This window comes from Phasianus colchicus, chromosome 1, assembly GCF_987193195.1.
Source record: "Phasianus colchicus chromosome 1, bPhaCol1.hap1.1, whole genome shotgun sequence".
Classification (NCBI taxonomy): Eukaryota; Metazoa; Chordata; class Aves; order Galliformes; family Phasianidae; genus Phasianus; species Phasianus colchicus.
In genome coordinates this window covers 9,521,205-9,548,465 of record NC_143436.1, presented here as the reverse complement: position 1 = coordinate 9,548,465, position 27,261 = coordinate 9,521,205, and the positions used below count along the sequence as shown (strand labels likewise).

The window sequence follows — 27,261 nt, the reverse complement described above, 5'->3', positions numbered from 1 at the left end:
GGAAGGGAAGGGAAGGGAAGGGAAGGGAAGGGAAGGGAAGGGAAGGGAAGGGAAGGGAAGGGAAGGGAAGGGAAGGGAAGGAAAGGAAAGGAAAGGAAAGGAAAGGAAAGGAAAGGAAAGGAAAGGAAAGGAAAGGAAAGGAAAGGAAAGGAAAGGAAAGGAAAGGAAAGGAAAGGAAAGGAAAGGAAAGGAAAGGAAAGGAAAGGAAAGGAAAGGAAAAAAATGGAAATGTCATACTGTATCTTATAGAAAATGGAAAATCTTATGCTTTAAAGAACAAAATACTTTGATTGTAAATTGAGCAATCATATATGTAATAGGGAAAGGAGAGAGCTCTAAGTAACAGTCCCAAAAATCTCATTTGTAAATGCAAGCCCATCTGTTCTCTAATTTATCTCACGGTATTTGGTTTACATCTGCAGCTGAATGCAAAAGCTGATGCTTAGGAAAGTCATTGTCTGAAGGCAAATTGTGATACCTTGGGTTTGTAAGGTGGTTTATAACCCAAGGAAATACCAGATCCTGCAATATTTCTCCACACAGAGGCAGTTACCTAATACAGAAGTCTCTCAGAAGCAGGAGACAACAAGCTTAAGTCATGGGAAGAAAAATCAAAGAAGTACATAGGATACTCCGAAAGTAATTTCTCCTGTTTATTATCTTACAGTGAGGACAGTGTGGTGCCGAAAAAGGTTACCTACTGTTGTGATGGATACCTCGTCCCTGGAGACGTCCTGGGCAACCTGATCTAGCTGTGGTGTCCCTGTTCATTGCAGGGAAGTTGGACTAGATGTCCCTCAGAGGTCCTTTCCAACTCTAAGAATTCTGTGATTCAGTGATTTATTTCAATAGAAACTACAACAGATAGGAAGAGCACAATAACACTATTTCTTAGAGCAAATTTTCAGCTACAAAACACTATTTGTCAACATTGCCACTACCATTAGCTGTATGTTTCTGCCAGGAATTAACAACAGCCTGCATGCCGCACTCCTAACAATCTGCATCAGTGGTGGTGACCCAGTGTTGCTGCTGCTATTGCTGAAAACACAGCACCCACCACCTCACTGTGCTTACATCCGCTGTTTGGTTTCCATAAATATTCAGCAAGTGTTGATGAATGTCAATGGGTGTCATTTTTTCCACATGGAGGAGCTGAATGACACACCTTTGCTCCATACACACTTCCATGTCAGGTGTCATTTAGTCACATGTGCTTTTTTTTTTTTTTTAGTGTTCGCTAGACTGAAATTATTTACAAGCCTTGAAAACTGGATTACAGTCACAAAGAATGTCACACAATCTAGTTATAGAAGCCTAGTGCAGGATAATATTAGCAACATAATGGTAAAATATTATAATAGAGATCATGTAAGGTTTTTAAAATGTAACAAAATATTAGAGAGATAGGTGGGCTTGATTTCCTATTCATGCAGATATCATTCCTCAGACCTCCATTCCTCAATTACAAGAAGAACTAGGCAAATACATGGTTCAGGGCATCACACAGCTTTGGCTGTTTGACTACTAGACTAGAACTACTGTATAATCTCCTTAGACTGTGATTCAATTCCAGTAGGCTTTTGATATTCGCTGTCAGTGGAAACCAATCTGAATCTTAACACTTGAAAATCACATTTGTCTTTTGCAATTACCCTCTGTTAAAAAATGAACATAACACATTTGTGTATGTCCTGCTATACACATATGCTCATATAAAAAGACGTTAGTAAAATCAATTTGCTTTACTTGTTATTAAATGTTGAGACATTATTATGAGACACATGGGCTTATTATGTGAATAACTGAGCGATAATAACAAGCAGTAGGTAGTTATCTGAAGTATTAAATGTAGATCAATACCTGTAACGGTTAGATTAAATGCTTCATAGCCTTTTAACTGTAGGGATTTTCTGATCTCAGAAGCATGTGAACTAGAGTGAAGATGCAGCCTTTATCCTAATTACTTCATTATGAGTGACATGAGAACCAGATCCAAAATCTGCTTATGAATTGGAAAGAATTCAGGTTCTGAGATATCTCAAGCTAGAGTAGGTTTAATTGCTTTAAGAGAAAAGTATTTGCTTATGGCATGAACACATTCACACCTGTTGTTGGAACAGTTTCCAGTAATTCAACAAGTTTATCACAACAAGTGCTAATACTTTATTCCTTTTTCTGCGAATCCCATTTTCTGTTTTATTTTAACCGACTACGAGATCTCTACAGAGCTTAGAGCCCTGTTGGGCTTTAAAGATTATGTCAGTTTTCAGTATTTTTATAATTAGAGCTCACATTGTGCTGGTTATTCTAGAAATCTGTTTAAAACCACTGCAGTCAAGCACTGGCCATTTTCTGAAGCAGGGTCAGTGGAAGTTTTGTTGAAATAAAAGATAATTTATTAATAATTGGACTCCTGGTTGAATGCATTTGTAAACAAATATCCATGTTGTATCATATGCACTAAGGGATCTGTTTAAAAACTACAGTTATTAAGGTGGAGGCAACTTTTTTTCCACCGTGGACCAAAACTTTGTTTAACTTCACTTTTATTGAGCTCTTGCAGGAGGCAAGGCTCAGTTTCATTTTAACTATGAGCCTGTTGTGGCTCACAGTACTTCTTGGAGCAGCCCAACAGATCCCCAAATCATCAGTTTGAATTTTAGGCAGGTTTTGGTTTTAGCCCTTAACTATACACAAGATTAACTTTTCTGAAAAGAGAAAGATCATTTCTGATTCTCTGCTGGTCTAGTTTCTGGATGAGTTCATCCTCTGCATCTCAATCTGGGACCTCAGGTTGCAGAAAGAACCATGGCTCCTCCTGGGTTTATATCACAGAGTCCTGCCTAACAAAACCTGTTTTCTGCAGTGATCATTGATTGATCCTGCTCACTCCCTGGTCCCCAACATCCTTTGGCCACCTTGCGCATATAAAATCTACTGAGCATAAGAAGCTGTGCTAGCCCTGACAGCTTTTGGGGACCTCTTATCCAGTGTACCAAAACACAGACTTTTATCTACGCAACATTATTAAATATTCTCCCTGGAGTGGCATGAACCCAGTACAGCCAACTGCTTTAGAGGATATTGAATTTTTTCCCCCATAATGGAAGTGTCCTTATATCTCTCTTGGGGTTTTATGCTACCCAGACTGATGAGGTCATTTCTTTAAAAAGAATCTCATTGCAACAACATTTGAAATAAAAGAAATGAAAGTTGTTTTTTAAGAGTAATAACATTTTAATTCAAGCATTAAAATCTACTGCTCCCAGCACTGAGACACTTAGTCATTCATGATTTCTACTAAAGTCAGTGTGGGGGTTTCATTCGTAGAATACATGCCCCCAAGTCATATCTAAACATAAATTAAATGATTTAGTTTTCATGGAGGAAAAAAAAAAAACATGGAAGAAAGGAACTGATTTGATTTTAAATAAACATGAGATGACAGTTGTCTGAAATGCCGTAATTAAAGTACTGTGTCACTGCTGGAGAGAAGAGTAGGCTCTTTGTCAATCCATGTAAACCTAGACCATGTGTTATTCTATAGTCTTGCTGTGATTCCACACATTTAATTAATGTTTGAGTCAGAGAAATGAGACTTAATGGACTGATAAAAATCTAATAATAATTGCACAGGTTCTGTGTTATGACATCACAAAATTCCAGCCAAGAATATTTGAGTATCCCAGTCACAGGGTGTTTTACATTTAGTAGTTTTATAGCCCCCCAAACCTCCTTTAAATAGTCCTAATTAGCCTTAAAATCAAGGTGCTCAAAATGACGAGCCTCCTGTGTTGCAAAAGTGTCAGAAAAAAGTTCTGGGCAGGTGTTCAAAGTAGTGTACTCCTGGGTAGTGTCTTCAGCATCAGTCTCTCTGCTAATTAAAAGTCTTGAGATGAGAAATTCCCTCTTCCCCACAGACATGTTTTATAATATTAGCACTCAGTGCTATACACTATCAAAGCATTGTATGCATGCTATCTAATATTTCCTAATTAACTCATATATCATCTTCTATATAAAAAAAAAATATATATATATCTAAAATTAATGACTCAGTATCACCAGCTTTTATACAACACATGCAAATGCAACTTTCAGGTTTTACAGGAAGCGTGGGTAAGCTGAGAATCCTTTCTGAAGTCTGACGCACACATTGCTATCTCTGACTTTCAAAAAAAAGGAAATGAACAATGATGAAAATGGCATATACATGGTTATCAACCCAGGACTGAATGCATGCGCAAGCATCAGTATGGGTAAAGGAGAACCTACAACTTCCTGAGGCAGCATTCTCAGTTCCTTAATGAGGTGCTCACCAATTACATGGGTTTCCCACAGACTTTGGTCTCCAGATCAGTAAAATGCATGAGAAATGAGTAAAGTCTGTCATTTTGGTATCCATCGAAGCTCTCTTCCTTGTGAAGAAGTGGTTAATTTGTCATTTCACACTCAAAAAGGCATGAAAGGCAAAACGGAGGGGATTAGCTGGAAGAGGAGAGAGGGGAGCTGTGACTTATGAGAAAAGACAGTAGGCCTGATTTTGAGCTTGTGTTTGTTGCTGCATATCAGGAATAAATTCAGTGAAACCGTGATGATGTCAAATAGACAAGAATAAGGACAGGGTTTTTTGTTTATGTGAAAAGATCTACACTGTTACAAGCAAAATACAAACTGAGGCACAAGGAACACTTTACAAATTGAATCATAGTACATAGCATATTTCTAACTTACAAGTTTTATTTACACATGGACATCTCTTGTTTTATTTATTTATAATAAAAGTATCAATTCCAACAAGGCAAATTTTCAACTTAAAAATACATAAGACCTTTGGGAGAAAATCCCAAAGAATACACACATCTGAGGAATGTCAGCTCTATGTCAAGAGCACTGGTCTCAGCTACTAAATATCTTCCCTCATCGTCTTTTGTTTTAGCATTCTTATTGTCTTTTATTTTTCTTTTCCTTTGCATAAAATGAGGCTAGCAAAGGGCCAGAGATACAGCCAGTGAACAACATTTAGAGATATGAGAGAAGCACAGGCAGGAATCCCATTATTTGTTAATAGGATTTGTGCACATACCTCCCACACACCACTTAGGAAATTTACTCCCAAGCATCTCAGTGGCAGTTTCAATTAGAGTCAACATTTCATTTCAGCAGATGGACTGCAAACTGATGGCTATCAAACTCAAATGAATAAGGCTTGATAATTTCCCTCTCTTAAACTATGATTATGCTTTCTTCTTCTTCTTTTTTTTTTTTTTTTATATATATGGGAAAAATCAATGTTGTCCCTAAGCCAGTACTTAATTTGATTTTTTGCTGAGCCTCTATGTGCTAGCAAACCCCACCCATGTGCCTGTATAGAAGCCCAATGGATAAATTAGTGGGTATTTTTGCAGATCTGTCACACATTTCTACCGTGCTTCTTATTAAGAAAGATGCCAAAGAACTACGAATACATCTGCCCTCTCCTGAAATGGAGCCATGTCTGGGTGGAACGTGGCAGCAGATATTAACATGGGAACACGGATACTAAATCCTATGTGAAAATTATGCAGAAAGTGGAGAACTCAGCTCATGTAGCCTCAGGCTATCCAGAAATTAGCTCAAAGTGTACATCTTTTCTTTTTAATGAATGCGTTTGGAATTATTGCCTGGTGGGTGGTTCTCCAATAAGGTATCAAACCCCACTGTACAGTCATGTACAAATTAATAGCAATGATGAGTTATTTCAATAAGAAGCAGTACTAATTCATAGGCAAGATGCACAAAAACAAAACACAGTATTTTTTTTCATGGAAAGTGTCCTTTCTTTAAATAGTGTTTGCAAACTATGTGGATGGTGGCCTGGCTGGTTCATGATGCCTTCGGTTTCGCTTTTTTTTCATCTCCTGCACATGCTTCCATTTGGCACCACCTTTGTTTCGCTGTCGCCGTTTCTCCCGGTGCCACATCTGTTCACAGTACTCATCCAGGCTAAAGCTGGGGCTGCTGACGAGCTGGATATAGTCCTTGTACCTCAGTCGGGACTCTGTCAGCAAATCCCTCACCCGACCCTCCTCATCCTCAGTTTTCTGGGTGCTTTCCATTTGCCCATTCTCAATGACATTTAAATTCAGCTTCACGATGGTGTGGATGAAGGTGTGCTCCTGGGCTTTGCAGAAATAGGCTCCTGCATCCCTCCTTTGCAAGCTGCGGATCAACAGCCCATGCTCTGTTTTGATGATCCTTTCATCTGCCTTCAGCTGTGGGGTTGGACAGAGAAAAGTGTGATACATTAATGTCATCAGCAAACACAGAACACATATGTGCAATATTGCAACACATCAGTGCAATACAAAAGTGGAGGCAAGGTAGGGTTGGTACAAAGCACACCCATCCCATGATGATGAGATCCTCCAATTTCTGAGTTTCTGCTACTTACTATATCACCTGCATCAGTGACATTTAAGCATGCAATATTAAAAGATACATGCTGTACAGCTGAAAGGACAGACAGTAGCACTCATCACACCAGAATGCAATAGATAGGCTGTATTCTCCATGGAAGAGCAGATGTTTAGCACCATATATCCCATTTGTTTTTCAACTTTTTTTTTCTTTTTTTTTTTTTTCTGAAGTGTATGTGATAATCCCAGTATAGGAGGGTTCTTGTATACGTGGAATAATCTGAGACACTACTGCACTGAAAATAACTACCACTGCTCATTTTTAAAATGAAATGCTTCAATATTCTGATCAACCCAATCTAGCTGTAGATGTCTCTATTCATTGCAGCAGAGCTAGACTTGATCACTTTTAAAGGTCCCTTCCAACTCAAATGATTCTGTGAGTCTGAGTATCTGATTCTATAATTTTTATCTCCATCAGCTGCAAATTATAAAAGGAAGCCAATCCTATCTTTGACTCACTGAGACACAATTAAAAGTTCCCAGTGAGTTTAGACGACAACAACCCAGTGCAATTCTTTCATCATTTTGAAGTTAAGTTCTGTGAAGAACATACGGGGGGGAGGAATAAAAAAAGAAAAAAAAAAAAAAAGAGCTCAAGTCTGTTAATGTGGACATGCAGTTTCATTTACAAATGCAAGTATTTCCAAAAACATAACACAGTGTGACATGTTATAAAATAAGAAGCCCCTTAGAGTAATAACACTGTAAGTTAAGTGATGTATCTGTGATCTGAAAATGATTTCCAGAATAATCTAACTCTGAACTAAGCTAAACTAGTGAAATAAAATAAATAAATAACATGAAAAACAGGATGGGGCACCGGGCACCAAAGTATTTTTGCAGCTGGGGAACACAAAAGATAAGTGCTTTGCCAAAGATCATGCGAAGATTAGTATCAGAGGTAGAGGCTGAAAGCAGAGCTCTAACTCCTAGTGCCCAACACCTCTGAAAACGATTGTGTTACACCAGAGCTTTCGCCACTCGATGTGCTGCTGCCGCACAGAGGCTGCAGCCCACAACTACACCAAAGGTGCCACTTGCTCATCCTGAAGCAAAACCAGAGGCCTGAGCACAGCCTCAGCGCTGCCGGTGGTATTGTTATAATGTAGAAAAACTCCATAAGACTGAGTACTGGATTTAAAAAGCAGGGTGGGGGCAGAGAGAACCAACACAGAATCTGGAAAATTTCCCAGAGTGCACATCTGACCCTCCAGCAAACTTCAGAGGATGAAGATCATGGAGGCATAAAGATGACTAAATTAGATTTATTCACAGTGGGTAAGCTACACACTGTTTCTTTATGTAAAAAAATCTGCACATGATTCTCTCCTCTACTGCATGGGAAAAAATGTATTTATACATATGATTCTCCATCTGTTATGATTCTAACTCAGTGGTACTTTTTCATAACAGGGTCTCTCGGAGCAAAGAGGAGGCTGAGATGACCTCCCAAGGCTTTTTATTTTTCTATTTTCTAATATTCTATTATAAGAACTCTGGAAGGATTAAAGACTTTGAGAGACCATTTCAAGATAGGCAGAAAAAGTAATAACACGAGTATCTAAATGAGACATCCACATAGTAAGAATTTTCCTTGCAAGCCTGCATCAGCTACAGCTGTCTTCAGTAATCTTTAGTTTAGGTAGATAGGTAAGTAAGAGGTAGATATGTAAGTAAGTAGACAGATATAGGCCTGTGCAGCACCACTGATCTGACTGCCTCAGAAAGAAGAAATCAAACACTATGAAAACCAGTATCAGAACAAAGCTGTGGCTGCCTACTCCTGTGGACAAGTATTGTTTGGCCCCTGCCACCAGCTGATGGTGTTGGGTCTACCCTGAGCTTTGTTTGTAAATTGGATATAATTATGTCTTCTGGCACCAGCAGGGTGAAATCATGCTAATTTCTGCAAATTCCTGGAAAACAGATTATTTTCTGACAACAGGTGCTGCATGAGCACAAGCCATTTTTGATTTACTACACTGAGTTTCAAGCAGAGAAATCATGGTCAAGACAGAAGAGCAGACATAGAAGATAGTAGGGAGACAGAAGAGAACATTTTTTGCCCCCAGAGAAGCTACAGCATAGAGCAGAGACTTCAATTTTATCAGATGGTTATATATATCCCAAGTAAATGTACTCTCAGTTAAAGTAAAAGCAGGAGCATAAAAGGCATAAATGAACCCAAGGATAAGTAGCTGTAGGTAGAAATATGTCTAGGGCAGGTGATTCTTTGTGGTGCTGTACTCCAGAAGCAGGAGCAGCAGCCAGGAGGAAGTCATTGGATTGACTGTTGAAATATGGCAAGGAAGCCACTCTTTTTTTTTTTTTGTCCAAACTTCTTATCAACAATGGAAAATCCTACAGATCTATACTTGAGGAATTTAAAGAAAAAGATGGAAAAGTGAAGATAATTGGAAGACATTTGGGTTTCATAAAGCTCTGTGTAAAGACCCAGTTCCCACATTGTCTGAGTGAAAACAGGATGGATCTCTTTGAGCTGAGGGCTCAATGCAATTGCAGCAGTAGCATCTGCCTGCCGTGGCTCTGCCAGTATTGTAGTCTAGAGTGCCTTGACAGCTGTGCACCTCCTACACTTGGAAGTGCTCCAGCTGGCTCTTTTGGCTGGCTGGGCGCCAGGCTTAAAGAGCCCTTGATAGTTCTTTGCCTATTTGCAGTGAAAGGAAGGCAGAATAATGGTAGATCTAGACTTGAAAATATGACTGGACCCCCAAGTCCAGCACCCTGCTACTCGTGACTGTTTACCATTTATGTAGCAGCCGTCCCTTTCGAGTTGTAAACGTATTAACTGATGGAGTTGTCCCCCCTGCACTGTGATACTGCAGAGAAAGCTAAGAGTCTGAATTGGTTGCGTCCCTTAATCCCAGCCCATCAGGAATCCTATTTTTAATGAAGCAGCATTCTTACACAGTGTCCTATGTTAACCTTGGATATTGATTTATGGTGACTGTCACCTTCTTCTTTGGGCCTTCATTGTTCATTCCTTTCTTATCCTCTGGTAGGATGAAATTAGGGCTCTGATTTCACACGTATTAAGCAACACTTCGTTATTGTTTTCCCTCTCACTTCTCTTTTTGGTATCCTGTTTATGTTGTTTTACTCATAGGTTCAGAACTTTTCCTGTCTTTCCTCTCTACTTTTTCCCCCACAGGGCTCTGGAGTTTCATAAACACCTGGCATTTCATTACTTGGTAGTAGATCTTTAACCTTGCTCTTGAATGCTTAATGTGCTCTTTGGTTTCTGAGCTATAGATGTAAAACATATTTTATTAAATTTTGAGAAGGGTAAAAAGGCTAGTTAGATAAAATGCATCATTTTATTTTGGTCAACTGTGGATCCATTTTTCCCCCCAGATATGTTATAATCAATAGCTCTCCTTAAATATTTATAAGTAGGGCTTAACAATTCAGAAGCACAAAGGCTTTGTTCATAAAAGCTTGCTGACATGCTTAAATTTGAGCATACAATAAAAATTAAACTGGAGATAAATGGTTTTGTTCAATAGGGAACCAGTTGTAAACCACAAAAATGAAGCAATTGATTACTATTAACTTCCTTTTCTTAGTGGATTTTCTTAGCAGATTTTTGACTGTATTTTGATGGTATATTGTATATGATAAACAGTTTTCTTAAAACCACACTAAATAAAGTATAGCACATGCTATATATACTGGCAATATTTGACAAAGGAAAAATATTTCCATGTAAATCAAATACTCAATTTTCACAAACTGATTTAACAATAGAGGAAAAACAGGCATTGCCAATAATGATGGCAAATCTTTAAACAATCAGTAAGTTGGAAAACAACCAAGGATTTGAAAGTGCTGTGGCACCAGTTTAGGTCAATGCCTTTTGTCCTTTGCTAATGATGTGTTTAGATAGCTCCCTCTTTACAAATAATTCACATGTCAACTCCTTCACAGTTAAAACAATGCACCTGTCTGGGAGAAGAAAGTGGCTTCAAAGCCTGCCTTCCCTCATTAATCACCATGTAAAAAAATGTTCGAGGTAAAGCTGGTCTAATCATGGGTTAGCAGCAATCCCTGAACTAATTGAGAGGAGGAGAAAGGAAAGTAAGGAACATTTGCTGAGAATTCACATTTTACTTTGTTTTCCTATTGTCTTCCTCATCCTTACCATTTGATTGGAAATAACAATTACTGTTTTTGCTGGAATCATTATTTTATGTAACTTTGTTTCTCTTTTCCTGGTAAACTAATCATGTAATTCCAACACAGCTGTTAATTTCTCTATTTATTTATTTTTTTTAAATCTCTTTTTCTTTACTTAGAAGCCACAGGAAAAATGATGAGGGTGTTGTTGGTACAATGACAAGGTGGAAACGAGTCCTATTATTCTCAAGGTGATGTTAACTTCTCATTCTAAGACTAATTTTTAAACTCTTATTCCCCAGTACATTCAAATCAAAGCAGAAATATCACTTTATACAGCAGTTCAGAGTAACATCTTTTTTTCTCCTTTAGGAAACTGTCAAAAAGATTAGTCTTACTTAAAAATCTCAAGGTATTATTAAAACAAAAAACAAAAACCAAAAAAAAACAACAACAAAAAAAAACAAGCAAATGAGTCATAATAAAATAAAATAGTGAAAGCTTGAGAGTTATAATTATTCCCTAGTCTGCAGAATAAATTTATTTTCTTTCTCTCTCTCATGATCTGTTTCTTATCAACCCAAGGCTTAAGTACGCGTCTGCTGCACAAACACTGAACTTTATTCCTCTGACAGAGGGTACTACTGGAAACTCACATCTTCGTGCCTGTTCTCTTCCTTAGCTATTGTTTGACTTCTAGGCTTTAAGGCTGGCAATGAATCTATGGTCTTTTACCACAAGATACTGCTGAGCAGATGTGTGTCACAATGAAACTCAAAATCATCGCGATGCAAAATTCTCCAGCCGTACAAAGATACGGAAACTTATGTCTCATTCACCAATGTACTCCCACTAAGGTCAAGTGAACAGGACACAGATCCCGAATAACCTGAAAAATAGCTTAGTCTGGCTAAAATGTGGAATGGAAACATTGCTTCAGTGGGTAGCCAAGTCACACTCTTATGCCCCACTAGATGTCTTGTCCAAGGGTGGGTCACACTTGTGTACCTGCCAAAACATCAGATGGTTGTTAAGTTGGGTCTGTCAGGAAAAACACAGCCCAATTGGTGGGGTAGAGATATGGGAAAAAGTGAGAACTGCTGAAGAAGAAGATGGAAGTTTTTTCTGCCTTTTGGTGGATTTATTTTCATCCCCAGTTATGAAAAGAGGAGGAAAGAGAGAGCTAAAAGTGATCCATGTCTATTCTGTCACTTCAGACCATATGGTTTGCTCTGTCCCCTGTGTGGAAGTACAGCAGCTTGGCAGGCCTGGAGCCCCAGGAGGCTCGGAGTGAAGGCCAGCCTAAAGCAGGAGGTCTAATAGTTTCCAGAGCCACAGGGCACCAAAACTAATGGCTTTGCAGGGAGTCTTGCACTTGTTTTTTCTAGTCCTGACACCTATTATATACCTAATACATAGGAATTCCAGGAAAAATAAATAAATATCAGAGTTTAAGCTTCAGGAAACTACAGCACTCTAAGACATTATGAATAAATGGCATTCACTTTTTTTTTTTTTTTTTTTATGAACTCCAGTTGCCAAAATGCTCTCCTTCATCTCAGTGACTAACCTTGCAAGCACAGGAACAAACATGATCAATTACGTGAGTACCACTAAACACAAAAGCACTAGATATTTGACTCCTGACCTTAAAACAGCCCCAAACTACAGGGAAATGTACTCCCACTGGCAGCAAAATGACCTGGTGACAGCTCCTGTACCACAGGAGATCCTGTCCCTCCCCACAGGTTGCTGTGGCTGGAAGTCACACACTGAACCATGACCCACAGGTTGAAATGTCAGAGACATCCTGCTGGGCCCAGTGCTTCCCATCTAGTCTGAATTTTGCCCTTTTCCTTCCCTCAGGAAGCTGTAGTACATGTCAGGGGTAGTGCGTAGCTGTCTATTTGCAAAGCAAGGCTTAAAGACTTGCTGAGACATTGCAGTTACAGCCCTGGAACTAAAAGTCCGTAACCTAAGTTCCAGGTGCACAGAGTCATTTGCAAAGCATGGTATCGTCATCACAATAAGTTACACTACTAAGACACGCACTGAAATAATGCACAGTGTTATTTGAGAAATCTGCTGCAGGAAGGGAGAGAGAGCAGAAAATATAATTGTAATGGGAAAAGTTATGGCGAGGCATTGGCTGAGCAAAGATCAAGCTACACGTTAAATATGACTACCCTGTTGTTGTCACATATGTTATTTCAGTCAAACTGAAGTTGTTTTTTTTTTTTTTTTTCTAAAGAAAGTAAATTACTATGACTATCTTTGAATTTTCCAGGAACTCTCCAAATTAAGTTCTAATACCAATGAGCTCATTTCCACTGATAAGCTGGATTTCAAATTAGAAAAACTGAAAACCTTAATTTAAAGATGCCCAAATTAAAAAGGGCTTAACATTTTAACCTGCAAATGCTCTTAGTGCTTCCAACAGGAGATTTCTTAGCATTTCTATAGATTAGGTCTTTTATTTAGACAGCCATCTCTGAAATTAGGAATTCAACATCAGGTACATGCATTTGAAAACATTACATTCACAGATGAATATCTTTACTTAAAAAAGATCTATTTTTTTTCTTTTTCTTCCAAAACTTAAATATCTCAACATTGTGATTTGAAGTGTACAAGATGAGTTTGCTCAGGAATAGTTCCTCTGGCAAAAATTAAGCAAAAGTAATGGCAGTACACTGTCTTTAAGTGATCTGATCCTGTAATTGTCAATGTGTACATATGCATTTATGCAAGCTGTAGTCTTCAAAGACTGCAAAAAAAAAAAAAATATATATATATATATATATATATAAATAAACTAACAAAACCACCCCACGGAGTTCCGGAACATGTGCTCCGACTTTTATTTTATCAAAGCTTGATCACAGAAACACTGCTATGGCTTTAGGGACAATATGTGGTAAGAAGCTATTTGCCTACTGTTAGCATTTATAATGTAGAAAATCTGTCTGCAGATTTCTTCTTCAAATTTTCTTCTAAATTTGCCTCAAAGGTTAATCTAGCCTTTTAGCAAAGCTTTACTTTTCTCATACAAACAGATGTCAGACTGTTTACACTGAGCAAGCCCAGTAAACATTGCTTTGGAAGGCTGCTAATGTGCAAAGATGTATGCAGTGTGCTTGCTGGAGAACCAAATGCCACCACACATATGCACACATTCCCATACTCCCTCTCTAGGTCACATCCTTGGCAAGTTGGACACTTCTGCAGCATTGGAATTTCACTGTCTGACTTAGCAGTATTTGGGGAAATGTGGAAAGTAGGGGTACAAGTATTGTCACAACAAACATTTTAGAAATAGGAATAGTGGCAAAAAATGATATAGCCTTAAATTAAGCTATGTTATATAGGCTTATAGCCTGCTGTAACATTGTTCAAAAGTCAGTTTGACCTGAAGTTTGCTCTACAATCACGCAAAAGAGAACGATAACATGAACTCAGCTTCCTGACTTTCAGGTGCATACCTGACCCTGTGATTTAGGAGAAAATCAACTGATCTTTTCTTTTCCTAAATTGACATGGGTGTAAGTCAGAAGCAGATCTTTGTAAGAAGCTTTCACATCTTCAAAGTACTTCTTGTGATATAGAAATATTACATTCTTCACAGAGACTTTTTCAAGCAAAGTTTGTAGCTCTGAGGACACATGCTATAGACGTAATAAATTACTTCAAAAACTTGATGGAGTCTCCACAAAACTCGACATAAGTTACTGTTCAGAATAACAATAATATATACATATATATAAAGTACCTCCTTAAATGCATTTTAAAATGAGTCTTCAACACATGGTTAGAATTAAGCAAATTCTTTACTCATTTCTCTGATCAAATATGTAATTTCATTTGCAAACGTCTGCCTTAGGGAAGTTGAGCACTGAGTCTTCTGTACAAGACACTTAAAGGTAAATCAATTAAAGCACAAACCATGAATGCCCATAGCTCGTTAAAGGCTGATACACTTCTAGCTGGGTTTTCACTTCAACCATCTGTGGCTGAGCATGGTTGGCCTGCTGATCAAAAGACCACAATTTCTTTCCAAGTGTGGAGAGGAATGAAGGTTAGAGATGGTATTTCAAACCAGTAATCTCCTTCCTCTGATATTCAGTGCATTTTGTGGGAAGTATGTGTCTGTAAATTAATGAGACATTTTTCTCAGTAGAGGGAAGAATCTTTGCCAACCCAAAGCACGAGTAATAGAAGGGGTGTAAACTGAAAGCACTGCTGCATCATAGTCAACACACACCCTTGTGTTTTGTGTCTCACCTGGAGACAAATCAGAGGTGCCTTATATCCGCACACTCTTGCAACCTGGGCCAAGTCTCCACTTTGAGATGGCATCTTCTCTGGACACTTCTTTCCATGCTCTGGGCAATGCTTAGGGATAATGACATCGAGTTAGCTCTCACCCAGAGGGGATGCTCCCATGAGAACCTGCCTTCACCTATCTCTCCCCAGCTTTCTACACTCAGAAAACCTCATGGGACAAGTTATCACTAAGAGTGGAAGATTGGTTGTGTGTTTGATAGTTCCTCTCATTTAAACTAATTTTGTCTCAGATGAACATTTAACAGAAAAGCGTGTCTAATACCCGGGAGGACCTCATTTGAAAGGGCAGTTCTTTTCCCATCTCCTTCCCCGTTGCCATGGTTGCAATCACAGCAGTATTTGGCCTCAGTCACAAAACCATTCATGTACGAGAAAGGCTGTAAAGGTTTGAAATTCACTCAAACCCAGTCCAGATCAGTCCCAGTCTGTTGACCTTTTGGGCATGTAGGAGGGCCCCTTTGTTATTAGCTCAGAAAAGAATCTTCAGGACATTGTTCAAAGGTCCAAGAAGGGACTTGGATTGTTTTTCCAGAGCTTCTCCACCAGTGAGGACTCCAAAACTGCCTCCTGCAGGAGTTAAAGGCTATCACAAATCTCACTGATTTCTACTTTGGGTGGAAGGTTCAGTTTTTTAACTTGACATCTCTGCTTCAGCGCAGAGTACCATTCCAGAAAAATCTTCACACTCAACAAGAAAAAAAGAAAAACAAAAAAGCTCTTACAACATATCCCTTCTCAGGAGAGACAGCAAGCCATACAAGGAGATTCTTAGCTTCAGTGCTTAACACGGTAAGGGAAAGCAGACAGACACTAAATGGAATAGAGATTTATTTAAAGCAAAGGGTTTTGCACATACTTTTACCTGTGGAAGTAGTTGAGCTAATTATTGAACAAAAAGACTTTATTTATTTTTAGTACTTTCAGGGTTGTTTTTTACCACTGATAAAAGCCTAATTACTCTTCTTTCTTTTCTTTCTCTCTCTCTTTCTTTCTTTCTTTCTTTAATGGAAGGTGCATGGAAGTCAAAATAAGCATCTAAATCTGCTTATGATCCAGTGGAAATGGCTTTTCTCTTCCCCACTGCATGCCCCAAATGGTGATACCAGAATGCTATGTGATACCTAAGGTGAGGCAAAGAAAAGTAAAACATCAGCTAATTCCAGTAACTCCTGCCTTTCAATGCTCAGCTGAATTCTCTATAGAGGAAACTTGCCTTGATGACTATAACTTACCTCTTCTCGATGCTCTTCTCCAGTGCGTTGAATATACCACCTAATAGAGGCTTGCTGGGACTTAGGAATACATTCCAGAAAAGTTGAATTAAATTCAATGCCAAAAATCACCTTTTCATCAGCAGTTTCATGACTAATGCCTGGAAAGCAAACATGGTACAGGAGATTAACCCTGACCTGGTTTTTAAAGCAATGGGAAAATAGCCTGATTCAGAACAGATGCTATAAGAGTGAGTGAATTATAAAAAAGCAAAAGGAAACTTAACTTTTAGCTTAAACTATAACTACGAGGATTTAGAGGCAGCTGCTAACCTTCTTCCAGTGCAACTGTTTTTTAAGGAGGTCAATAAAATCTATATAGTGAGCTTGCTCCATTTTAAAGTGGAGGCTTTTACATTTGAGAAATTTAAAATCTGACCTGTATTTTTCCTTTATGTAATGCAACTAGTAAACCTGAGAGAGATGGAGCAACTGCTAAAGGTAGATTGTAAGGTCTGGTTTGTTCCTCCTAAACACTTTAAAGGAATTGCAGGGTTAAAGTCAAGTTTGCCTCTCTTCAACATAGTTTGAAATTCCACGTTAACATGTTTCAGACCAAACACTGAAGTACACAAGCAGATCTGCATTCTTTCCTGACAGTTGGTAGACCTGAGCATTTCTAATCTCTGCCAGTCCATCTCTCTTTCCTTATTCATGTCTTATCTGCCTTATCATCAGACAAAAGCTGTTTCTTACACCCTGCAAATAACACAGAGGAAGGTGAAAGCAGTGTGTCTCCTAAATCAAAAGTTATCTCAACAATAAAATGGATACAGTTTTGGATTGATTTTTTTTTTTTTTTCCTATATAGTACAAACATGTATGAGTGCTACAGAAATTCAAGCTCTCCGCATTAAATGCTTTTCTTTCATTTCACTGTGCCACAGAGATTTCTGTAGAGCCAAATAATTTCATGCAGCCAAAGCAGTCTCTGAGAATCTTACGTAGTGGAGAACTGAATTTAAGTAGGTTTTTGGGCCATAATGTTAATTATCACAAACAGCATAAATAAGCCAAGAACCTGAAGTGGCACAGGTCAACTTTATGATTTTACGGCACACAGGGGTTGTCCCCAGCTGGGTAAAATTTCTGTTGGGTTTGCTATATCATGGCAAAGGATTAATACCAATTTACATGCAAAGACATTTTGCATTGTCTAGGAAAATTGTCTCTTCCAGTATCTCATTATCCTTCCAGGAAACTATGACATTGTCAGCCATTCCTACTAGCATTTCTGTAACCTTGAGCTTTGCACAGTCTCAGATACCTCTATTTGTAAAGCAGAAAGAGGAGAAATTCTGGCCTTTGGGAATGAACAGGAGTTTTGCCATTTACTTTAATGCAAATGAGACTTTTTTTACTATGTCTGCATGTACACATGTACAGTCAGACTCCTCTATACTGTGCAGCAGACTTAGGCTTTGATCCTGTGGTGAGCAGCTCTGATTTCTGCAGGGGCTCATGCCGAGATCTGCGGCAGGCATCCAGCACCACCACAGCATGAAAGTCACCAGAGATCAATAGAAAGTGGTGGCTTTTCCCAAATCAAAATTTGAGCGCAACGATACTATCAATACTGTTTTGACTGGGTTGTTCACTTTAATAAGTGACTGTGAGAGCTCCAGACAAACCCAAACTTGGTTTTGAATGCTTTTCATTTATTTTACGCTGCCGCAGAGATCGCTGCATAACCTCAGGATTTCATACTGACAGTGCACACAGCAAGGGAACTGCTGCAGCTGCCAAAGGAGCAAGCCAGACTCCTTGGCATCTGAAAAGAGGGTGTGGGAAAAGGAGGGGGGAACTGACAGGAGGGAGTGTATGCTCTTGTTAATAACAGGAGTACTTAAGCGGCCACGGAGAGAGGAAGTGGCTGCTTTGGCAGCCGGAGTTGGGTCTTGGGACTTGCATCCATGTGGGTAAAGGGGAAAAGAAAGTGTGTTCTGCTGTCATACCTGAGGGTTTCCCCGTGAGATTATCCCCCCTATTTCTGTATTAACAGAAGTGCTGGTGGCTGCTCGGGGTGATGTGTGAAAGATTTTTCTTCCCCTGGTTGGGTGCTGGAGATGGTGGCCCACAGGGGATCCATGGGTACTGACCTGATCTGGCTCTCCCCTAACTATCCTGGCCCTAGAAGTTTAAGTGTGGGTTGAGAAATGCATCTGAAGCACAGTAAAGACAGCTATTTTAATGATCCAAAATACTCACTGTCTTCCACATCCCAGCACTGTGCGACAGGGTCTCCATATTTGACATCTTGCCTTCTGGCTCTCCTATGGGAAAAGCATGAAAACTTGTAACACTTCAGGCATAATTGCTGGAATTCAACAGCAAAATACAGAGGAGTTCAGCAGATGTGGAGGCGCATTGCTCCCACCCTACTGCTGCCAATTACAGTCTTAACTAAAACCAGCTTCACCCTCAAAGCGGCATGTGGCCTAGAGAGATTTGTACAATTGACATCAAGAGAAAAGGCCTGTGATTTGGGAAAACCACTGGGAGGGGAAAGGGAGAAAAAAAAACAAAAGAGAGAAAAAAGTCTTCCTAGAATAAATAATGTGCCATATAGTGAGAGGAAAAACCTGCTTTAAGAGTCTAGTTAAACTTGCTCTGAGACTCTACTCCAAATATGGGTGTCCTGGTGGGTGGACAGTATTGTAAATGTCTGGAAAAATCTTTCATGCTCCATGCCATGAAAAAGATCTAAGCTCCAGCAGGTCATAATAAAACTTGAGCCCAGCATCAGCTCAAGATGATACTGGCCAGTAAATCAACCACTAAAATGAAGGTAGAAAACTTATATTTTACTTTGGTAACTAACTAACTAACTAACTAACTAACTAAATAAGCTAAATCTGACTATCTTTCATCTGTATGGATTGAAAAAGAGCTTAAGTCAATGATCTGAGACAATATCACAGTAAACTTAGTATTACTTAGTATTACTTGCTTAGTAATATCTCTGTGTTACTTAAACTCATTGTGATTTTGTGTAATAATATTTAAAAAAAACCACAACTTTTCATCTGTAGATGATTGTATTTATCACCCAAGAGGTATAAACATAGGTTTTTAATATTTCAGTAGAACAATTGGAGACACAGGGAGGAAATCCCTTTCTCATGGTGACACTGAAGCAGGCCCTCACATCTACAGAGTGATGCCTCAGCAGAATGGCTTCCGAAGGCCAAGCTGTGGTAAAATCTGTAGGCATGATGGAAGCAAAACCTGCTCAGTGGAAGACAAATATCCAACTCATCTACTGGAGGATTCCCAAGGCTAGTCACACATCCCTTGTTTTGGAGTCACAGACTTTTGGCCTACCCACCAAACCCACCAAATGAACATCTGCTGAAAACTGTGGACCATCAATCTCTGTGTCCCGGCCCACCTCAGGCTTCAGCAAGTCTCACGAGTGACTAACTTTGCAGTGAGCCTGAACACTTGCTTTTCTCCTTTCATTTATGCTTCTCTGAATTAAGTTTGCTTTGGCTTTGAGGAAAAACACATAAAGTTCCTTGACACCATGACACAATAACCCATGACTCATTAACTTCAATGCTTTGTCTAATTGCTCAGGTTCCAGTGCTGCAGCCCCTGAGGAAAAAAGTCTCGTTCCAGAGCCTGAGTTCAGCCTGCAACCTCTGACCCTCTCTACAAGAATTATTGTCAGGAAGGCTTCATGCAAAGAGGAATGAGGAGGCTGTGGACTCTAGTTCAATGAGCTGGCTCAGAACTCTGGCTAAATCAACCCAAAATTCCAGCAGGCACATCCAAAGCTGAACCAACAGCTTAGGTACTGCAACACCAGAGCCTGCAGCACACTCTTTTTCCATGCAGATCCATGCTGCTGCTCTAGATGATGCGGACAGAAAGTTCAGACATAGCTTCTGTCACTGTGGAAAAACTGCTCCTGGCATGGCCCAGTTGCACTGCTTAAATCTCTGTCTCCCTCTTGTGGCTCAGACAACAAATACGACTTGAGAGAGTGAGCTGCTTTATTAGAGTTAGTCAAATCAGATAGGAAAAGTTTGTTTAGATCACAGAGCAAAATGCATTTCTTTTACTGAGTTGACTGCACTCTAGAATACAAGACTGATAGTAAGGCAAACTGCTTTATAAATGCAGTTGTGCACTGTACTAAAAGCAAAAGTTTAAGAGAGGTTCTCATGTCTCTCTTCCACTGTCACAACTTGGTACTCGACCGGAGTATCTCATGAATTAAAGCATTCAGCATAAAAAAGGGAAGTGTTGGATTTACTATCTTAGTTGAAAAAGTCAAGTCACTGCCACACACACTTAAACAATGCTATGTTGTTTTCACATCTCTTCGAGCAGAAAATGTGAAACATGGCCAGAGTTTGATCAAATTTTAAGGCTAATGACATGGTGGGTTAAAGTAGTTAAAAGAAAAAACTTAATTACAAAAAGTGGTACATTCTTACTGCGAACCTCTACAATTCTTGCAAGCAACAAGATCTTTTTCAGCATGTGGAACTTTTTTCTTACCTTTTAGAAGTGGGGGCGTATCTGGAACAGGAGTTTCCATCCCAGGCACAGTATGGGTCTCTGGCAAGGCAGCAGTCTGCACAAGCCTTCCCATACGTGTGACATCTGTGCAGAGAGAGCTGAACCAATCCATCCCTGGAACCAATGTACAATTGTTGCTGCAAATCAGGCAAAGCAAATGAATTAGAATCATTCTCCAAGTAGCCCGCTTCTTCTTCAGTGCCACACTTGCAGACTTTCATCCTTGCCACAGAGTTTTAAAAAAGAGAATTTCTCCTGTACTGTAAACTGTTTCTCAGGGCTCAGTGTGAATTGGGCAGTCCCCAGCAAACCCTAATGACAAAGGCACTGCTGTCTTGGAAAGACATCAGCACTCAACACCCTTACACTTTTGGCTTTGTGCTGTGTCAAAAGTAAAACCACAGAAGCAGTGCATGGTGAGAGGGGCTTATAAACACGATTTTTTTTTTTTTTTTTAAAGGGGCTGGCTAGCCATGATGTTATGAATCTGGGAACTAGAGATGACTTTGCGTGAATAAAATATCGTCTTCCACTTCTGATGCTTAGGTAGTACAGGGACAATATTATTCACCTCTTCACGGTGTGTGAGTGGATAGCCAATTGAGACAAGGGTGGTCCAAGTGCTTATTGCTGAGCCAGAGCTGGCTCAATGCTATACTTCCAGCTGGCTTGCCACCTTTTTTTCAGGGAAGACAGGACCCAGCTGTTCTCTGCATGCCTGCATGGCAAAATACCTCCTGTATTTGGCACACAGTGCTGAAGCCACCTCTGTGGATGCCTCCCAAGCTTACACAGAGCCATCTCAGGGCTTGGAGCTGCCCTGAAGCCCTTTCCCATAGGGAGAGTCCCAGCTGGGACTGGACCCACCAGGAGGGACCACCCCGATTCAAATTTAGAGGGGGGCCTGTTTGCAGGCTTTGCACATACAATGTTAAGTAGAATGAGGCCCTGAGCTCTCTTGACTGCTAATACATAAAAATAACAACAATAATACTACTAATAATTTATTGCTAGATTGTAAAGAGACAAGCATTTCTAGTGTTCAGAAAACAAATGTGCAGTGAGTTCATTCACAAATCCCACAACCATATGACTAAAGATTTGTTTCCATGAATTATTACCAGCTTGGGTACACAAATTACTGTTTGTAAGCAAATGTGAATTAGGCAGGGAAACAAGCTCTAACATGTCCCCTTCTTTCCAGACAAGTTTTAAGAGTTACCCATGGAAAGTTTGGCCAATAAGTAACAGAGGACACCTAAAAATTAACAAGCTTACTGTTCAGTGTCACATATATCCTGCAGTAATTAAATGTGTTTGTGATTACCTGCTTCTGAGAAATCTCCATGGTTGAGATAAATGAAGGATGCTGAAAAGCAAATTAGGAAAGTGCATTAGTTCACACCTTTCTTATTGTTAATAAAATGAGAACAGAACTTAACATTTCTGAAAGGTATACAAAATTGCAGATTGATTTACTTGGATTAAACAAAAAGAAAATAAACAAATCAAACAACAAAACTCATTAAATTCATGCCTCCAGGAATGCCTCCCATAATTTTTTTGTCTTTAATTCTTAGAATTTGCAATCCACCCAACCTACTGGCAACAAGCCCTTGAATCAACTTAAACACTATTTGAAAGATTTTGATGGCATTTAAGGGATACATACACAGATCCTCTGCACCAGGATGCATTTCACTTCTATAAAAGTGAATGTTTTGGCAGTGACTGATGTAAGAAACGGGACAAAGCTCAGAGTTTTATCTATCTCCTAATAGGGGATGACTAATCTAAACCTATTGTTTAACACTAATGTGGTTCTAGGAAATAAGAGATGTTTTTTCAGCCCCTCATCCCCTTCAATTTTCTGGATTCAAAAACATAGAGGTAACGTAAATGTTACCAATAAAAATGTGAAGAAATGTCTGCTGAGTAGAAAAAAAAACTTTTTTTTTTTTTTTTTAAATATTATATGGTACATTTTCCCCTTGATGTCGTGTTTTAAAAATGCACCAAAAGGGCATGCATACTGGATGTCCTGATTACTTGGCCTGCCATTAAGTAATCTTGGTATTTTCAGAGCAAAATTTATAATTGGTGTCCAATACATTTAGAAGAAGGCATTCTTCTTCTCCAAGGAGAACATTGAAATCAAAAATTTATCATACTCATGACATATCAAAAGGCACAGTAAAAATATTGTCCTCATGGTTGGAAAACACTGTCTCTAAGTCTCAAATTCATTTATTCAGCATGGGAACAAACTCTTATAATGACCTTGTAAAGCATATAGGAGAGAGAATGCAAAGCAATGTAAGAATACAAAGAACGAAGAAGTTGTTTCCAAATGGAAAAGAAAATCAGTTGTGAAGGCACACATCTCAGTTTTTCTACTGTTATGATATGTTCTGTGTTAGCTTCCCTGCAAGCAATGAGGTCAATGAGAAATTATGCATATGCAGCAGAAAGGAAGTTTCGGTTTTTCACAAGTTCTCTTTATGAAGAAGCCATTGGCATTAGCAGGGCTCGAGTGACTTTTCTTCACTATCACTCAGCCAGAATAACCAAATCAAAATGGTCAAAAGTGCTGAGTCAGCCCACATCAAAGGATTAAAATACATCGATAATCAAAACTTAGTTTGACTTATTTTCTTTTAGTTCTCAACTCCTAAAGTTGTTTATTTAAAATATTTTTTCTACATCTGTGTTTTTTCTTGCTTGGTTGGTTTTTAAATTATAATTGTGTGAAGAATAATTCCAAAGCTGAGATAACAGGAATATCACCATTAAAAATAAAATAATAATAAGTAGGTTAGGCTCAAAATAGGATTGCAAAGTAGAACAAGACAGGAAAATTGAGACTTTCTATGAGTTTGAAAAATCTTGTTCTTTTGTTTCTGTTATTTTCTCCAATTGACTTTCTTAGAGAATATCAAGGCATTTAAAAATTGACATATTGTCCTTCTGGAATCTTGAACTAGTTCCGCTGAGCAAGCAGTCATAGAGATAAAGGCATTCTGAGCCTTTAAGTCTCCTGAGTAATTGATGTAGTGGCTGTTAATGCTTACCTTGAATATCTGTAGCTCTTCCAGGACCACCTCTTCCTTACTCCACTTCTCCTTGGTGATACTCACTGCTTTCAGTACTGTGCCTATGTCTGAAACAAACATTCACAACATTCACCATATGAAACATGCTGTTACATCTCAGCTACTTCATTTTTTACTTCATTTCACAGTTGGACTCAAGCATTCAGAGTTGGACTCCATGATCCTTATACATCTGTCCAGCTCAAGTTATTCTAGGATTCTATGATTCTATTCAGCTTGTATATGTATGTAAAAAACAAACAAAATGATTTTGTAAACTTAGATAAAAAAGAAAAATAACATCAAAAACTATGTGAGGAAGATAGTATTAATCCATCAAGGATGCAGCCTTCAAATGACATCTACCCTTATATGCATCTTTTACTTTCTACATAGTTCTATACAATATGTTTACTGCATGTCTGAGCCAATGCAACTGTGCATTGTTGTGCTTGGCATAGGTGATCTAACTTTGCTGCTATACAAATATACATGCAAACACATTCATGATCTCAGATGGAATTTTCTGCACGTTTACTTTAGCTGGAATTGTGGCCTATCTGACCCAATCTAATGAGGATCAAATTTATTTTTAACAGAATTAATTTTCATCAGCATAGCTCCTTAATCAGAAATAGGTTTCATCTTAATATGGGAAAATAAGAAACATGTATTTTTTTCATTTTTTCTTCTGATTTTAGGGAGATTTTTGCATATCTCCACTCAATATCAACATTTTTAATTTAAACATTGTAGAATTCACTTCTTTGGCATTATCAGGAGAATTTTTTGAATTTTGTCTATTCGTTAATTTCAATCTGCATTCTTAACACATAAAAAAAAACCAAATAAAAATACAGCTTATCTCAGATTATTGCACATTAGTGAACCTTTATTGACTTTAATAATAATAATAATAATAATAATAATAATTTAAAAAAAAAAGAAGAAGAAGAAAAAAACAACACCAAAACCTTAAAAAGTGCTGAGGAAAGGCAGCTGGGTGCTGTAGAATTGTAGAATCATAGAATCATAGAATCACAAGGTTGGAAATGACCTATAAGATCATCGAGTCCAACCGTCTTCACATTACCACTGCTACCACAAGCTACTAAACCATATCTTGCAGCTCCTCATCCAGAAGCCTCTTACCACCGCCAGGGACGGTGACTCTACCACCTCCCTTGGCAGGCCATTCCAGTGCCCGACCACTCTCTGAGAATGGTCATTGTCAATGGTCTCTCTCTGTAATGGTCAATGTGGAAGTGACACAGCACAGCTTAATCCTAAGCACTATCTCTAATACTGAAAAGATGGAAAATAATACACTGTAATACAAAGAGTGAGACTTTCATTCTTGTTTTTCCAAACCACAAGAGATCATATTGCCAATCAAAGTTAAAATTATTTTAGTTTGCCTTATACATTAGACACAGTTTTGTTTTGGATATCATTACCAAAGCTTGTGTACATACAGAGCCCGGCAATATGGTTGCATAGGCAGAACTGCCTGTCTTCCTAAATTCTGCAATAATATGATTGCATACATTCGAACATGTAGTAAGTTTCCTTTTTAGCTGCTGCTAAACATCTTAGGGGTTATTTGATATATCTGTATTCCATCTTTCTATATGATATTGAAATTTTATCTTTGAGTCTAGATTTTTTTTTTTTTTTTTTTTTTTTTTCAATAAGACAAATTTAGAGGATAAAATGGAACAAAATGTTGTGTCCCTGGAAAACTCCTTTTAAGGAAGGCACTGCAGATAAATAAGTATCTGCATATCATAGAGTGCCATCTAGCGACTGCATGGTATACACTGGGACCTTCCAATTACTGTGAAAAATTAGTTGTTATCAGTGCTGGGTAGAGACAGGTAATTTGTCAGTATTTTGGTTGCTAGTCTCTTAATATAATTGTATTGCTTTGACAAACTTAATAGCAGAGAACAGAAAACATTTGAAAACATCTCTGCAATCAGTGCAGAAATATCTCATGCTTTTTAACAAGTGAACACATATTTTCTGATAGCTTACATTTTAAATTATTTTTCTTCCCTACTATCACCAAAATAAGTAAGCTTTAGTGGGTACTTTCAAATTCTAGGCATCTCACATCTTGGGAATGTGTTCATTTTCCTTCTCCGGTGGCCATATTAAAGACTGCATTCATAAAGCACTAAGGATTTTCTGCAAATTTTATTCCTGACCTTCCCAGGCAGACTTGGAGTAGAGGCCACATTCATGTTCTATTCTACAAAATGGTGTTTTTCTATCTATGACTTACGGGGATTGTAGGTCACTCTCACACCTCCTTCTTTTGGAAGATAGAGTTGTGAGGAGAATTGAGCTGAAATACATAAATGCTTCAGGAGAGGCTTTCTCTGAGTGTGTGTGTGTGATGATGCAGGTGGGAAGGCTGAGATAGCACACACTTCATAAGAGGTGATGCCTTATGACAATTCACTCCCTTTCCCAGATCACTTCAGAGTACCCATAGTTATCAAACTACACTCTGATAACAAATTTGCTGATAGGCCAGAAAAAAATGCTGTATAGTTCAACAGCACTGGGGTAGGATTGAAACAGAGATTTAGTTTCTCATTTCAGAAGCTCACTCACTGCCCTAGGACAAATGTTTTCCTCTCCATGTACCTCTGTTTCATTTATTGTGAGATAAGGATAATGGCAATGACCTCCTTAGTGAAGTATTTGGATCTAATGGTGCAAAATGCTTTATCAGAGCTATTACTATTTAGGGAACTTCAAACTGTGGATTAAGAACATGAAATTTCACTGGAATAAGAACAGGGATTATACTTTAGAAGTGTTATGAATAGATACCTTAATAATTCTTAGCATATCATATATACTGTAAGATGATCCGTTCAGTGATTTTAAATTTAAATACTACGTTAAAACCAAACTTATTTTCCTTACAGCACATAGTTATAAGAAAATGTAAATATGTACATAATTATCCACAGATAAAGTGCAAGTCATGTTTCTCCCCTGACAGAGTACTTTAGTCCCTCTCTGTTCCTTCTCCCTTTTCTTTGGAGCTACTCATGTTGCAAAGTAATATTCTTAAATACATTTAAGTGAAATCATTGCTTTAGGCTGCATCTGAAATCTTTCTTAGCTTTGCAGTGTCAGAAGATATTTAATGCTGATGCACCATGTCACTGCTGATAACAGAAATTAATCCTCAAGGTTATTAAGGTTATTTTTGTTCTTTTAATTGTCTACTGATGTGCTGCCAGTGGGAATTGGAGCCAGATCACCACGTAATATAAAGAGCAGCACTGAACAGAACTCAGAGGGTAAGAAAATCTAGCTATTCTGACCCATAACTGGGTTATCACCTTGGGGCCACGAGCCATTAAAATCTTAATTTTAGTCTTAATTTCAGTATAAATGTCT

The 27,261-nt window shown here is 38.5% G+C and overlaps 1 protein-coding gene across 9 annotated transcripts in view; it reads right to left on the bottom strand.

Moving 5' to 3' along the window:
• Positions 1 to 5,253: 5,253 nt before the first annotated feature.
• Positions 5,254 to 27,261, bottom strand: part of SEMA3D (semaphorin 3D) — a 140,417-nt gene continuing 118,409 nt past the window's right edge. For 8 of the 9 annotated variants that reach the window (XM_090135189.1, XM_090135201.1, XM_031590889.2 and 5 more), the window contains 6 exons: positions 23,818 to 23,906; positions 22,074 to 22,115; positions 20,726 to 20,883; positions 18,425 to 18,489; positions 16,178 to 16,317; positions 5,254 to 6,257 (listed from right to left, as the gene is read on the bottom strand). In XM_090135189.1, the coding sequence (XP_089991315.1) occupies positions 5,844 to 6,257; positions 16,178 to 16,317; positions 18,425 to 18,489; positions 20,726 to 20,883; positions 22,074 to 22,115; positions 23,818 to 23,906 (908 nt within the window). In that variant the 3' untranslated portion in view covers positions 5,254 to 5,843. Of the gene's footprint in view, positions 6,258 to 15,756; positions 16,067 to 16,177; positions 16,318 to 18,424; positions 18,490 to 20,725; positions 20,884 to 22,073; positions 22,116 to 23,817; positions 23,907 to 27,261 lie in introns of those variants that run through there. The other variant, XM_031591040.2, reaches the window with a different exon arrangement.